General features: G+C 37.9%; 2 protein-coding genes across 2 annotated transcripts in view; both read right to left on the bottom strand.

Annotated features, from left to right (window-relative positions):
- LOC107710109 (fibroblast growth factor 23-like) overlaps positions 1–977 on the bottom strand; it is a 3319-nt gene extending 2342 nt beyond the window's left edge. Inside the window, exons 1-2 of the mRNA XM_016514819.1 lie at positions 609–977; positions 328–431 (exon numbers count right to left, since the gene is read on the bottom strand). Coding sequence (XP_016370305.1) covers positions 328–431; positions 609–849 — 345 coding nt within the window. The 5' untranslated portion in view covers positions 850–977. The remainder of the gene's footprint in view (positions 1–327; positions 432–608) is intronic.
- Positions 978–7575: 6598 nt separating this feature from the next.
- On the bottom strand, positions 7576–10909 carry LOC107710108 (fibroblast growth factor 4B-like). The gene is made up of 3 exons (XM_016514818.1): positions 10561–10909; positions 10020–10139; positions 7576–7871 (listed from the first exon to the last, which is right to left on the bottom strand). The coding sequence occupies exons 1-3, from the start codon at positions 10907–10909 to the stop codon at positions 7711–7713; spliced, it is 630 nt and encodes a 209-aa protein (XP_016370304.1). The 3' UTR covers positions 7576–7710.
- Between the last annotated feature and the right edge of the window lie 5712 nt (positions 10910–16621).

The following is a 16621-nucleotide window of genomic DNA, read 5'->3' as shown; positions in this document are numbered from 1 at the left end:
GGAGCAAAAATTTCCACTCTTTTATTAGCCCCGGGTCCAGTGGACCCGAACATCCTGTATGTAATATAAACATGTAGGGGGGTGTACAGTGAGTAGTCATTGAAAATGTGTTCTGATATATGTTCTTCACAGAAAATGAGCCAAGGCCAATGAGTCTGAGTTTGAAAAAATAATTTATAGTATAATTTTTCTTTTGATAAAGAGTGAAAACGGGTCGTTTTTCCACAGACCCGAACACCATACAAGGGTTAAATACGATTACAAATTACTTTTTATAGCCTACCTTACTTTCAACTTAAATGTTGTTTACAATAGACGAATACTTACAGAAGTGAAAAGAGTTCCTCCTGCGTCCATGCACAAAAATCGGTTACTTTTCACTCCAAATATTGCGAGACGGTCTCTGCTCTCTGATTTCAATAAAATTACACCTGTTGAGTGCAGAATATAAAGAGGAATAGGCTGTGAAGGACATTATTTTATTGATAAAACAATTAAAAAAATATTAATGATTCATAGACTGGTAATTTTTTGAGGTCTTGATTTTTATTTTACTAGCCTAATATCCTAAATATGGATATTATGCTGGTCAAAAACAGTATACTCACTGTAGGACCCCCTGTTTGTAGTTTTGCGCACATGTCCATTCGGGCTGATCTCTAAGTAGAAGTTGTTTGAGTCCGAAGTGGTCTGAAGGTGGATGTACCTCCGCGGGTTCCCCCAATTGGAGCCCAGGAGGGGAGAAGGGTTGGGGGTAGCATCTGCAGGTCTGAATCCCTGGAGAGCCGTGATCCACAGCGCAAGGACAGAGGAGTGCAGCATGTGCAGAGTTGAAAGTGCGCAACGCATCTTCACAGAGCGCAAAGTATCGATGCGTAAAACCAGTGTGCAGAGCTGAAGAAGTTGTGATGCGTGAAAGTTGGTGAGCGCGGCTATTTAAACGCATCCTGTGCCACTCCTTTACGCAACACTCGTCCGCAGAGCCAGAGGGTGTGAGGAGGCGGATTCAACATGTCCACCTTCTGTTTGTTATGAGGGTAATTGACTGGTAAACCATAATTGGCTCTGTCAATTTGGCACAGCTTTGACTTTCTATGACGTCTTGGTGTCTAAACAAAATTGAAAACAAGAATACATTTTAATAGTTTTTGTGCATGTGAGAATCATTTGGTTGTCTCCAAATGTTTCTCAAATGCTAAATCAACCTATAAGTAAATATACGTTTATTTAGCCTATATATTTAGTATATATAGGCCTAACCTATAAAAAAGGTACAAAGCTGTTACTGGGGAGGTATCTTAAGACCGGAAAGGTAAAAAGGTACATCTTTTTACCTTATTTACTCCACAATGTCACATATTACTAGCCTACTTTAAAAGTACAAATTAGTACTTTTTTAAAGGGTACCGCCCAAGTGACTGTTTTGTACCTTTTTTCTGATAATGTATTAAGTGACTGCATGATATACTGAACGGATAGTTGCTTTGGATAAAAACGTCTGCCATACGAATAAATGTCAATGTAATGGAAATATAGTATGACCTCAATCTGAACTTCCTCAAGTTGGCCAGCAGAGGGAACTTGTGGCTCTTTCACGAACAAGTAACGCACCAAAAATAGTCCCTAACATGAGTATAGCTGTGTGCAACACCGTTTTTCGTATATAATATAGACTAATATATAATATGATATAGCAACATACATAATACTTTATATTATATTATAATAATATAATCATATTATTTATTTTTAAATACTTTATTTTTCTTTTTATATCAGGAGCAATAACCATAATTTGGGCTTGGAGAAGTAATGATTATCTCTCAAAAATGTAAACATTTCATAATAATTTTTAACATTATGAAAATTTTTTTTACAGAGAAACTGGATCCAAGAGATTTCATGTTTTGCATATGAATCAGACAAAAACATCAAATAACCATGACAGGAAAGAAGTTTATGAATTACTTGCGAGTAGTTTATTGAACTGTTGTCATGTAGTATAAATGAACCTGTATGAGTGTAACATCCTGACAGTGTTATTACTAGGGTAAAAAATCAGTTCTGGGCACACTGTGCATGACTGCTCACTGTACTTGCTACTTTGAGCATAATTAAAATGTGAAACACATGCATATGAAATAAAATAAAATAAATTGTTTTATTAACATCAGGAATATGATTCAACTGCTGTGCACAGCACATACGTAGAAAAGTAAAGGAAAAAATTCGTAAATATATTAGTATTTATACATAGCATCAGCGCATGTTCTCAGAAACACAAGTATGTCCTCAGTCTCCTACTGTCAAAAAATCTTTACAAGAAATCATAACTGAGGCAGAAGCATACAGAAATACAAAACTTTTAAACAAAGAGAAAATACAGCCACACAAAATCCTGGATTTTACTGATATGCAGAATGACAAGTGCTGATAGTCAAAATTAATTAGGAAAATATTGTGGATATGAACTGAGTATAATGAGTATATATACTGTAGGCCTATTAAAATAAATCACACTAAATGATTAATGATGCCTCACAGATACGGGGGTCTTCACTGTAACAGGATCAGCCACACAAAGCCATTTCAAAACAAAGACTCTGCAAAGCCACGAACGGGAATCCCGTTCTAATGCCTCCAGTGCTCCAAGGATTCCCGAAACCCTCCCTGCATATGAGAGGAGGATTCAGCCGTGACAGCTTGCAGTCCTTCACGCACATACGTTTTTCTCATGAGTCCTGAGTGTACCAGGAAACTGGTGTCTATATTCTATGCCCAATAAACATTTTTACAGCTGTTGCTATAAATCCAAGCGACATATATCAGCAGATGAGATGGCTCCGATTCCCAAATGTTCACGCACATCGCTCATTCTTCACAGACTTAAGATGGTGCTGTCACAATCAGGACACAAATGAAAGAAACAGCTCATTTGGCTCCCTGATTTCACTCCTCTATTTTTAATGCTTCATTAGTGCTCAAGATTTTATAACACATTCAGAAGACATACTGTATTAAAATAGCATTAGTTTGACCTGCGGTATTTTAGTACCAGTCTGCCAAACCCATTACTCTTTAGTTACTTTATGTAAAGTTTAACCTGCTTCCACGAAACCACAGCCAAAATGTTAGCTTGCACTGCCATCATTAAATGAAGCTGTGACTGTAGCAGTGGCTATTAAATAGCTACTTTTCTGTCCAATAAATGTGTTTTATTGTTTTTAAGTGTGCAAGTCTCACTGGAACTCAGTGATATGAATTGAGGCACATAAACAGTCCTCAATGGCACATTATTGACAGGAAACTTGCAAATGTAATGACTGAATGCCCCTGAATACTGAAACATCTCTTCACAGATGAGACCACGAAACAAGCAGCTTGGCAGAAGCGAGAAATTATCAGCCTTTTTTGTCTCCCTAAAGTATTGCGTCAGTCCTGCAGAGGTCTGTCCTGATATATTCACTGCGCTAGAGGAAGGAGCCAGTCCCACAAAAACTTCTTTTCATAGTAGCAAACGAGTGTGAATAACCCAGCAAGTCATATTACTAGATTTGCCCAACACAATCTCACTGCAATTCATTGCTGTTTTATTTTTGCCGAATTGGTGGATAATTCGTTTTCGTACTACCTGTTGGTTTGGTTTAGGAGTGAAGCTTCATGCTTACTTTTTTCTGAAAACTGTAAATTTTTATACAAATCACATTAATATGAAATCGCCACCATGTAAAATATGTTTTCTCATGAGATCAGGTTGGATTTGTTTGGATTCACGGTGATCTGAAAAGTTTGGCCTCAGATGCTTAAAGTTAACATGAAACAGTAACCCATTTTAATTCTCTATTGCAATGAACTTCTGAGTGAAAACAGATATTTAATGGGAAAAAACGTGATTTTAGAAACTTGATTTTAGCCGTCAGAAATTATTTAATCATGAAAAGTGGCCGTTTATCATTTTGCTAAAATATTACAGAGACCAACATTTTTTCTTTGGAATAATGTGGATTGATAAATCGCAATAAGACCAATACACAATAAGACCAGGAATCAATGTAAAGAAAGTAAATAGGGACGATTTTGATTTCATGCTGACTACATTTTGCCAAACTTTTGTGGGCAAATAAGAACCATTTAGTGTAGAGATGTATGAAGCACAGCTCACACAGAAGCCACTTTAAAACCACGCAACTTTCTGTTGTCCGAACACAAATTTCGTGTTGAAATTACTGGAATTCACCCAACAGAGCAATGGTAAATTCAGTTAAGAGCAACCTTAACTGAATCCAGCATGGATCCAAACAAATGACAATGAGACCACAATGGACTTGAGAAAAGGAAACGAGACCTTGGACGGACCAGTTCAACTCCATGGCTATAACCTTGGACTAAAGTTGGATGGAAAACCATAAAGAACCCTAGTGCTACTACTGGAATCTCAAGGCTTCTGAACATCGTGGCTTTTACAAGACTATCCATGTGCGAGGGAGATGTCACCAGTGTGGCCTCTGCTCAGGTATTCCACCCCCACATACTCCAGACAGATTGAACAAACAACAAGACTATAAGTCTTTCTAAAATAGCATCATTCCTTTTGATTTCCCTTTAACCCTCATGCCGTGTTCAAATCATTTTGACCCATAGAGATTTTCTTTTTCTTGAAAATGCTAGTTAGTGTTATCACATTGGACTAAAACTTACTGACCGTGCTAACACAGGTCATTACAACTTTTCAAAAATAATTGTACTTTATTGGTAGTTTTTCCACCTTGTTCCACCTCTAAAATTAACAACCTACAAAAAATTGCTTATTAATTTCTCGTCGTGCTATATTATCGCCAAATAATGGTTTTAATCTTCTTATCAACTTGTTTTCTTTTGATTAGCATGCATGGGTTTTGTATTTGTTTTGGAACTGACTGATCATAGGCATCATTGATCTGAGTTTATGCACCTCAGCTTTTAAGTGACCAGTGCCAAAATGATCCACAAATGCTTTTTTCACTCAAAAACTCAGGTGCATAAGCGCAGATCAATGAGGCCTACAACCAATCAGTTCCAGAAATAAATAAAACCTGTGCCAATTGAAAGAGAACAAGTCGACAAAAAGATTAAATCCAAGATTTGGTGATAATATAGTGTTAATGAGAGACTTACAAGCAATTTTCAAAAGGCAAATTTTCAAAAACATTTTTGACCGGAAACACCAAATGAGGTAAAGGTTAAAGAACAGGGTGGGGCCACATTTGGTGATGCAAACTGATGCAAACAAAGGCAGACATACCAAAATCATAAAAAACAGTGAGCGTCCCTCAGTTCGGATGCCACACGGCATCTGCCCTGTAATTACATTTGCATAGAGCAGCAGCGGCGAGTGTCACTGCAATGCCTCTGCAGCAACATGAAAGAGCCAGAGCCAGACTCGACTGCCTCCTTGACCAGGATTCACACATACACACACACACACACACACTCACACCAGAAGCAAAAATAAATAAACATATACCGCACATATTCCCTTGAATCAAATACCATCATTGATGGCAGCGTGCCTTTAGCAACAAGCAACAAAGCTCAGGGCTACTGGCGTTTTCAGTGCACAGTCAGTATTTACAGTATTTTCATTGGTTTAGAAGACATTCTCATTCACAGCAACGCTTAAAGCTTATTTTCGAGTGCTCCTTTTGTTCAGGCAAACCTGAGGTAAGCAATAATATAATCGAACCAGCCATGTTTAACATTTTCAGTGTGCGCTTGCATCAGTTCCCCTGTAGATTTCTCACTTTTTAGTTTTTTAATTTTTTTCTCGTTTTCTTTAAAAAAAAAAAATCATTTTGATTGCAAAAACAGTCTAGTTCACAAATAAAATGTACAGCCTCAAAGCTCCAATAGGGGTCTGGCTAGAAAAGATAATAGCCCCTTTCACACATCTTTACTGGTAAATTACTGGTAAAGTACAGTTTAGAGATCATGTGGCAACAGGATCTTTTTTTTAAATACCAGTAAGTCAGTTCTAGCAGCATTTTGGTTACTATTGTGTGGCGTTTTGAAGAGCAAAAACATGTTCTGTATGATCATTTATGGAATCCTATTTCCGCCAGGGAACAAAAAAATAAAAAAGGTAATTGTGACTTTTTTTCACATAATTTTTTCTCAAAATTGCAAATAAACTCAAAATTCTGACTGACTTTCTCGCAATTTAGAGTTTACGTCTTGCAACTGTCTCACACTTCTGACTTTTTTTTCTCTGAATTCTGAGTTTTATCTCAATTCTGATGTTTTTCTCGCAATTGCAAGTTTAGATCTCACAATTTATTTTCAGAATTGCACAATTCTGACTTTTTTCATAGTTCTGAGGTTACTTCTCACAATTCTGCCTTATTTTCCTCTGCATTCTGAGCTTACATGTCACAATTCTGACTTTTTAGTTTTTGCCATGGAATAAAAAATAAAAAAGGTAATTGTGACTTTTTATCTCACAAATTTCTGGCTTTTTTTCAATTGCAATTGTGAGTTTATATCTCACAACTTGGACTTTTCTTCTCAGAATTGCAAAATGTTTACAAGCCGTAAACTCGCAATTACGAGAAAAAACGTCCATATTATATGAGATAAAAAGATGCAATTAGCTTTTTTCGTGGAGGAAACAGGTTTCCATAATCATCCTCTTACGCTTGTCACTCAGAAGTCAAAAAATTGAAAAGATAATTAAACCAAAACGCATCTCCACATACGAGCCGATGAAGAAAAAGTACTGCGTCATTTCTGATGATTGACATCACAGAGTTTACCGGTAATTTGGTACTGAGGTATGAATGGTCTCTTACCAGCACAAAGCCATTGCTTACTGGAAAAGTCATTCTGGTCATTTTCACGGCAATTTACTGTGATTACCATGTGAAAGGGGCTAAAGTTACACCTCATTTCTGAGTCAACATCAGATGCTGAACACCAGAGATGATCAGTGTTTACGAGCCGCTCTCGCGTCTCATGCGGCGTTCTCTAATTAGACAAAAGTAAAATAAAGCAGAGATGCACACCCATCCCCCTCGCCCCTCTCCGGGGCCCTTGTGGGACAGTCCCCGCGGGGCCCTGGCTAACATATCAGCCCTATTTCTGACGCCCCGGGGCGTTCAGAGCATGCATGTTAAAGGGGCGCTGTGTGGGAATGCCAAGGCACCTCATCGTGACATGCAGCAAGAGTGATCTGCTTCCTTATAAGTGCTCACACAATCCCACAGCATGAGAAAAACAGAAAGAAAATAAAGTCAAAGATAAAAAAATAAAGACTTGTTATGCTTGTGTCGGCTCAGACAGAACTAAAAATAACAAGCGTAACTTCATGCATCCTTTTAAACCATCTAGGTAGCTCTTTGAGGTAATAAAAAACATAATTTCACTGTAAAAAGCCAAGGAGGACTTCAATAATCCGTCCTAAAATCTCTTTGATTCTTGACAAGCACCTGATTACAGAAAGGAGGGCTGGGAGAGCCTCCACATCCATAATCAATAATATATAAATAAAAGAAGTAAGCAGCGACGGATAGCATATTCAGTGATCCTAATAAAAAGCTGGCCTATCCAAATATACATATAAAAAACAGAACAAGTACTATTTTGGTGATATTCTTGCAGTTCATTGTATGTGTGTGAGTCAGTTTTCAGACCTCTCGGGGGGATCAGTGCAAATGAAGAATTATTGCAAGAGTCTGCTCATATTCGCGGGAGGAAGTGGGTGACCGTCATGGCGGTGGTGGCCTTGTTGCCTCGCTTCGCTCGGCCGTGTTTGTTGAGAGCGACATAGAATCCCTTGTAAACGGAGGACTCGTAGGCATTGTAGTTATTTGGCAGCAGGGTCTCCTTGAACTTGCATCCTCGCTTAGCTCGGCCGTGTTTGCTGAGAGCGACATAGAATCCCTTGTAAACGGAGGACTCGTAGGCATTGTAGTTATTTGGCAGCAGGGTCTCCTTGAACTTGCATTCGTCTTTAAAGGTAGCCTGAAAGAAGGAGAACAGAATGAATGTCAGATGCATCTGTGTTTAGCATCACTGAGATAGTATTTCTAATTCAATTTTTATCTTTGTATTTTTTGTTTTCATTTTCATTTTAGTTACAGTTTTAGTAATTTTGCTGTTTTTGTGATTTTTATTAGTTATTGTTTTTTTTAAATGTCTATATAGTTTTTATTCATTTTTATTTGAGCTTTAGCTATTTTAGTTCATAAATTTAAATGAAAATGAGAAAATTTGTGTAATTTTAGTATCGAGAAACTATTATAAATTTTCTTATATAAATATTTTGAAGTCGTTTTATTTTTGTATTTTCCGCTTTCTTTTTAAATTTGGTTAAAGTTTAAGTGATTTGTGTTTTTTGTCATTTTTATTAGTTATTGTTTTTTTATATGTCTATGCAGTTTTTGTTTTAAGTTTAAATTGTTTTAGTACATCAAGTTAGCTAAATGAAAATGAGAAATTATGTATTATTTTGGTATCAGATACTTTTATATTTTTTTTATGTTTTTGAATAAGTTTTTATTTTTGTCATTTCCAGTTGCATTTTAATTTTGGTTAAAATTTAAGTTATTTTGTTGTGTGAGGTTTTTTTTATTTATGTATGCCCACATAGTTTCAATTATACCGATATAATTTCAGTTTTAGTTATTAAACTAAATTAAAATGACAAATTTTGCTTTGGCAACTATCTGAAATGAGCTGAAATTTGTTTGTATTTTATTTGATTTCAAGTAACAAATATGTTTTGTGTGTGTGGTTTTAGTTTTAGTTAGCTATAATAACCCTGCAATGCACAAATATTTTTGCCCTCATGACTATTAGTGAGTCAAACATCTTGAGCAAATAAATGAGGCTTCTGTTGAAGTAGTTAGTGAACTCAACTCAAAATTAACAGCACTGTTTTGCACATGACTTTGAGTGCAAATACATCTAACCTCTTGAACTGATCAGTTTCTCAGCCTCATTTCCCATAACAGTCAACATAATGAACAAACTTGCTAAAAATCTTTCAGGTGAGTCTGGTTCTTCAAGAAAACCATTAACCTGAAGCATTAATCTGATGCTAATCCCTGAGCTAAACAGGCCTTTTAATTAAAAACCACTTAAATGATCATTGCAAGACCGGCCTGTGGCATCTACTTTATCTCTACTTCTCCAGAAGATGCTCTTGTAACACTCTGCAGTTTTTGGATAGAGCTGTCGTGCTCTCATGGGCCCCAAAGGACCAGTGTTGCACTGCGCTTGTCACACCTATGCCTAACTTCAGCCAAGACTGCCAAGTGTATCATTTACCCTTCAAACCTGCAGACACACTTTAAATCACACATCATTTGTGTAAAGAACAAACTACATAATCACTACTACTGCTATTAACAGTTCAAAACAATGTGTAAATAGAAGCTGCTCTACAAAAAATATTTCAATTTATGCACACATATTTTATTAAGGGAACTTTTATAAACACACTAACACAAAATAGGGTGAATTCAGGTTAATGTGTACATTTTTCCCAGTCATCCCAGTGTCCCAATTTACCAGAAAGTGTAAAGCAAGATGAAAACTGCAATTGCGCACTTTATGTGTGACTATTCCTACTAATAACCTACAGCTACCAGCTAATATAAAAGAATGAGGCGTTAGTTTATAGGCTTAATGCAAGCAATTATTATAAACCTTTTTACTCGTGCTTGTAAGCCGCTTTGGCGCTGTGCCTGGATCTAATGCACTGCTTAATAATAATTTGCAAAAGCCGTGGAGCTGTGGCAAACGTACTGCTTCAACTAACCAGAGCACATTATATTTATAAGGCATGAATAATTCAATGCAGCACACGACGTAAACACTATTATTAGTCGCGCGACCCCCTCACGTGCCAACTGCATGGATCATGAATTACTTGAAAACGCACAATGGAAGCGTCACCTGTTTAACACATACACGCACACACGAATTCGATTTTCGGGGATGCAAAGCCTCGTTGCATATGCAGGCAGAATGAAAGGCGACACGGTTGCGCACACCTACCGTTCCGTACAACCTTCCTCTGTTATTCATTGCGACAAACAGCTCGCTTTTCACACCGTACAGGCTAATCACTCCTCTGGCCACAGTGGAGATCTCTATGAGACCTGATCAAACAGAACAAGCATGTTACACACAATAAAGAGGCTCCGCGTGACTTAGAACAACAAGGCATGCGGTGGGTGGAACCTCTGCAGGTGCCAATTGTGGATGCGCAAATGGCCTCTTGCGCCACTAGGCTACTACATTATTGCCGAAAGACGAACATCCCTCACACTTTGAGAGTCGTGCATGTTCTATGCGCTTCTGGGCCGCACAAGGAGCCGGTGTAAAAATAAGTTGGCATCTATATCCGTCCCAGCATTCATGTCATGTTTAAGCCCAGCGCAGATATTTAGCACTAAGGGATACTGCGCGTGTGTCTGTGTTTTAATAGATTTCTAGTCTTTGCCTCCAAACTGACAAGTGTCGCTTACAAAGAATAAAGAGCTTTGCGCAATTAATTATTGCATTATTCCGTGAACTCACTGTACTGGTTCTCATTATGTACACCGTTTATCTTGCCGTCTGGGAGGACCTGAAGATGAAACCCGATGCCTACATTGCAGTACAGCCTCCGCACTCTTTTGATGCCCAGCAAATAGTCATTCTCCCAGTTCGCCTCTGGTCTCTCTCCAGAGATCCCCAGCACGGAGCGGGAGAAGAGGCTCTCCCATCGCTTCTCCAGTAAAGTTGTCCTATTAGTCTTACTCGGAAGCGGACTGGAGGACACAATCCCAACTAGGAGCAATCCTAAGAGCAGAACGGCAGTCCTTGGCCAGTGTTGCGCGATGGCCTCGCAGGACATACTGATGAGGAGCCTTTGCGCAATGGCCATCGGGTTTACCTTCGGGGCACGTGGTCAAAATTAATGGCACTAAAAATACCCCTCTTCTATTTTTTCTTCCCTCGGCATGGTGGTGCAGGCTTAATTTAGCGAGGCAGGTCAGGACTTCGGGCATGCGACGGTGGCCCGAGATGAGAGCGGCGGAAGAACGGGGAGAGAGCGCGGAGACACGACTTGAGGTGGAGAAGGTGGTGATGACCATGTTTTGCAGCTCCGAAGCCTCGGGTCGTGGAGAATGCCACTCACCAAAATCCCTATCTCACCTCAGAAGCCACCCTCATCCTTACATGACATCATATTAGGGGAGGGGGGAGGAGAGAGAGTGAGAGAGAAAGTTGCGAGCGGCGAGGAAGAACTGGCCGGACTGATGATGATGGGTCGCTGCTGTCACTCCACGTGTGAAATGGGGGTCGCATGCTGAGCCTTATTGGACGGCTTGCGCGCGATCATGGGATGCGATGGGCACTCTGGCAGCGCCCAAATCGGGACGGTGGTCATATGTCTGACAGCCCTGCTTCCTTATTTAGAAGGATAGTATAAAAACAGTCCACTTGTCACCGGAGAGCAATGGCACCCCTGTCTGTCACATCTCAGGCTGTTTGTGCAGGAAGTTTACACAACGACCTGATTCTACAATACTGCGCTCCCACAATGCGTGCCGATCAAAACTTTCCGCGTCTCGTGCATCGCGCAGCCTGATGTTTTTATCTTCCGGGAGGCTGCCTCTCTGGATCTCGTGGCGGTGATGCAGTGTGCAAAACGCACCTTCAAGAATGCTCGGACCGTGCGCAATGTCCGGACGTCAGCAGATGCTGCGCGTCGTTGCGCGGCTCTCCAGGTGTGCAGAGAGAGATTGTGGTGACGCTTGGGGAGGCGCTGTTGTTGGCAGCGTGAAAATCTGCGCCAATCACAATTATTTGCCATTGCTTGGTTCCTCTGGAATATGGAACAAAAGTCAATTATTAATTCTAAATCAACACGTTTCAGGACAATGTACTATGCCATAAAAATGTGTACATAATTATAGAATTTTACTATATCATCTTTATACTTTTACTATAATTTTACTTACTTTCCATTTAAATCAAAATAAATGTAAAAAATATAAATTAAATTACTTTTAATTCATTACATTTATATATATATATATATATATATATATATAAGTAAATATATTTACAATTAAATAAAATAAATGTTAAATAAAAAAATGTATTGAATTAAAATTAATTTAATATATATAAACACACACTTAAATATATTAACTGAGATATATACACATTTTGAAAACTTTTATCTATAGGTAAACTGGTTAGTTATATATATATTAAATCAATTTATGTAATTTAGTCAATGTTTAGTCAATGACTATCAAAATTTACAACCACACTGGGGGAAAAAAATATTATCTCTACAACACAATGCAATGCAGTTAAAACATTCAAAATACAGTAAAACACCTGTAAAAATCAATACTGAAAATTCCTTCATATTAATACAGTACATTGTGCCCTATTTTTTATGGATGTTTTGTTTTAGAGTGTAATCATACTGTATGACCCTAATCGGACCATATAAAACAAAAACTACACCTTATAGAACATTTCATTCAAACAAGTGTTTACTACTGTCATTTTGCATTATTGACGCACTATTTTCCTATTTAATACTGTAAAGTTGCTTTGACACAATCTGTATTGTTAAAAGCGCTATATAAATAAAGGTGACTTGACTTGACTTGACAAGTATTCCCACTTAGGATTGACAGCTGTGATGCAGGTTAACTGAAGAACTGCAGTGAATAGCAATAAAATGAAAAGTCATGACATGAACTTTTGCAGCTGAGTAGTCATCAGCTGTCTTTAAAATGCTTACAGCTCTTGTTAAACAGTGACAGTCTAATTAGCAAAGAAATCTCAAATCAGTAGCAAAATAGCACCAACACAAGCATAATCAGTATCACTGACGTCACTGCAGGGCCTTCACGTCTAAGGATGTTTTTACACACAGAGTAGTGTATAAAAAGTAGGACAGTTTTGCTGATGTTGTCAGAATCACAATGACATGGCTGTTTCAATAGCACACATAAATCTGGTTGCATGCATTAAAGCTGACCCACAGAACAGCGAATCCACCCCATGGCATAATTCACACAATTTCCACATGTCCATGTTGATAACACAGCAAAACTAAGATCAAAGCAGACATTTCACATTCAGCTGTCATTGCATCTCAAGTTCAGACTGATTACGGCACACCCAAACATCTGCTGCACATCACTTCAGTTTACCTGAGATAGGACTCAACAGTCTGTGACTCGCTCAATGATTGATTTATAAATGAATCAGCTTCTAATGGCGAATGTGAATATATTAAAACTTGATTTTTGAGGTTATAGGCAGAACATTTAGCAGCACTTTATAGATTTGAAGGATATCGTCATTAAATGGGGCTTTGAGCGAGGCAGGGTTGTCACAAACCACGTAACTGGATCCATTGCGGTTTCAAACCCTTCCAATTACATTTTTATTAACGTGGGTTTAGGCGGTATAGAAACGACAGCTGAGAAGAGCCGGTGAAATCCAGGAGAGAATTACTCACACATGACATCAGGAGCATCAGTGGACGTTTAACATTTAACACAGCGCACAAATGGCATTCTCTACAGGAGAGCAGCTGCGCGGCGGTACCCATCCACATCCTACTGAAGAAAACCCTGCAGCATATGCTCTATTTTAACTTGCATTTCAGATTGCATTGCATTCCAGCTCTTCATTAAAAACAAGCTGTGTGCCCAAGCACTAGAACAATCTGCATGATGGCACTTTGGGGTAAATAAAGCTGGCAGTCTGGGTGTAAAAGTGTCCAGTGGAATGGCAGAGATGGATATGAGTCAGGCCCTGTGATCTTGCTGACACAGATGATCAATAATTCAACACGGAAAAGCCTTCAGTTCACCTTTTATTTTTCTTAAAATGCGCAAAAAAATAACTGGTCTGTGAAACAATGAATTCTATTACAAATGGTTGAATGGAGAAATTTTTGCACATATTAATTGACAAATCACTTCTATAAAAATTGGCAGCTACAACACAAATGCTGCAAGCTATTGGGAAATAAATAAATTAATTAAATTAAATTAAAGTTAAAATGAATATAAAATAAAATTCATATAATTAATATATACATACACACTTCCATTCAAAAGTTTGGGGTCAGTAAGATTTTTTTTTTTTTTTAAGAAATAAATTAACACTTTTATTCAGCAAGAACAATGTGAAGTTGAAGTACTAAAATTACTCAAACTAAAATTGAAATACAGCTGAATAGAAATATTAAAACTAATAAAAATGAAAAAATAACAAAATTACTAAAACAAACAAAATTAAAAACACTAAACTGAAAATGTAAAAATAAAAGCTCATTCAAAATATTTAAAAAACTAAAGCAATTTATAAATAATACTAAAATGATAACGATTTTTATATACATGTGATTTAAAAATTCAGTTACAGTTTCCACAAAAATATTACAGTTTCCACAAAAAACATATTCATCAGCACAACTGTTTTCAATGCTGATAATAAGAAATGTTTCTTGAGCTCCAAATCAGCATATTAGAATGGTTTCTGAAGGATCATGTGACACAGAAGACTGAAGTAATGATGCCGAAAATTCAGCTTTGATCACAGGAATAAATTAAAATTTTAAAATATATTAAAATAGAAAACAGTTATTTTAAATTGTAATAATATTTCACAATATTACTGTTTTTACTTTTAAATGTTTCAGAAACAGATTTAATATTACTGACCCCAATGTTTTGAATGATGTGTGTGTGTATATAGGTACTATATATACATACATGCATATATATATATATATATATATATAGTTTTGAAATGATCAATCACCACTAGTGATGTAAAGTGGTTTCTGCAGTGAAGTTCCTGTTGTGGCAGGGATTTTGTGTGCCAGGCTGAGCTGCAAGAACAGCACTAAAAGCACAGTGTGTTCATGAGCTGACAAGAACTCAAGAGAGAACATCTGACCCCTGCAGAGAGCAGAACTCTGCGCACACTATTAGCACAGCTGAAACTCACAGCACAATGACTCAGGTCAAATTTCTGTCCACCTTAAAAACAAAGGTCACTTTACTTTTGCTGATCGAGTTCTGAATCCGGGGATTTAAGCTTTTTGTGCTTTTGTTTCTTTGGTAGAGAGCGGCCTGATGGTGTCTGCTTCTTTTTCTCGTGAGCTGAAAAGTGCACAGTCATTTTAAATGACATCTCACCTCTCACCACTCATTACATGAGTCACTGTTTCTCAGCGTGACATCAAGCGTTGAGTATGGATCATCCTCATATGCACTCTCATCAGATCAAGAGATATTCTGTTTTATACATTTATAAAGACTCAATCTACTACAAAAAAAGTGCAACTGCCATCATCTTAAACAGAACTGCTGCTACTTGGTTCACAGATCCTGCCAGAATAACTTGTTTGCACAGAAATGGTGCATTCCATTACTTGCTCACCAATGGATCCTCTGCAGTGAATGAATGCCGCCAGAATAAGAGTCCAAACAGCTGATAAAAACAGTCCACACCACCAATCCATCAATTAATGTCTTTTGGAGTGAAAAGCTGCATGTTTGTAAGAATCAAATCCATCACTAAGGCATTTTAAATAATTCTGGGCAAAATACAAGTCTATAATACATAATATTGCTTCCTACAGTGAAAATCTGTCCCCTGTTGTCCTCTCACACCCAAATCAAATTTGTTTAGAACTGTTTTATCTCTGCATATTTCTCTCCTGATTCAGATTAGACAACTTGAAGAAAGCAATATTATGGGACTTGTATTTTAGCTGGAAGCAATGGTTTAAAGTTAACAAGTCTTCATTATGGATTTATTACAAACACGCAGCTTTTCACTTCACAAGACATTTATTGATGGACTGGAGTGGTGTGGATTATTGTGATGTTTTTATCAGCTGTTTAGACTCTCATTCTGACGGCACCCATTCACTCCAGAGGAAACATTGGGGAGCAAGTAATAATGCTAATTTTTTTTTTTTTTTTTGGGGTGAACTATTCCTCCACAAACACCAGTAAGTACTAGAAATGGATTTGTAATGATTTTAGTTTTTCTCAAATACTCAGACTAGTCAGAGAGTAGCAACAACTGATAATCAAGAGACATTCTGTGTTATACATTTTTTAAAAAGCACAACTGCCATCATCTGCTCACAGATCTTGCCAGAATAACTTGTTTGCAAATGGGCTGCACTAAAGTTTAAACTAAAGTTTTGGAGGATTTCGGTCTGAGGAGCGATGAAGGAAAAGCAGAATGACGTCAGCGGAGGGTTTCTGCTGAGTCAGCAAGACACAACCCCAGCGGTCTCCCAGCATTCCCTTGAACTCTACACCAGCACCGGCTGCCTCTGCCCAGCCCAGGAATGAACGGCATTCTGTTAGACATCCTTGCACCACTTTACACATTCTCACTCCCTACAGGCAAGAATGGTGTTACCGACTCTGATGCGGGCGTAAGGTGGGTGTATCTACTGCTTTCCATTCTGTCATTTCAGCAATGGAGGAAACAACTGCACTAGAGGACAAGTGTTTGGGGCTTTGGTGGGTAGATGAGTGGATCAGGGTAATTTGCTTGATGAAGGGACACACACACACACACAGGG

Source organism: Sinocyclocheilus rhinocerous, unplaced genomic scaffold (genome assembly GCF_001515625.1).
Source record: "Sinocyclocheilus rhinocerous isolate Xijiao unplaced genomic scaffold, SAMN03320098_v1.1 scaffold1708, whole genome shotgun sequence".
NCBI classification, from domain to species: domain Eukaryota; kingdom Metazoa; phylum Chordata; class Actinopteri; order Cypriniformes; family Cyprinidae; genus Sinocyclocheilus; species Sinocyclocheilus rhinocerous.
The sequence above is the reverse complement of the archived record's forward strand: the minus strand, read 5'-3'. Positions and strand labels throughout refer to the sequence as shown.

Excerpts from the sequence above, each read along its gene's own strand:
- LOC107710108 (XM_016514818.1), bottom strand. The coding sequence starts at position 10,909 with ATGGCCATTGCGCAAAGGCTCCTCATCAGTATGTCCTGCGAGGCCATC. Across the intron at positions 10,140-10,560 it reads ACATAATGAGAACCAGTACA|GTCTCATAGAGATCTCCACT; the intron begins GTGAGTTCACGG and ends CTGTTTGATCAG. Across the intron at positions 7,872-10,019 it reads AACGGTAGGTGTGCGCAACC|GATGCAAGTTCAAGGAGACC; the intron begins GTGTCGCCTTTC and ends GAGCTAAGCGAG.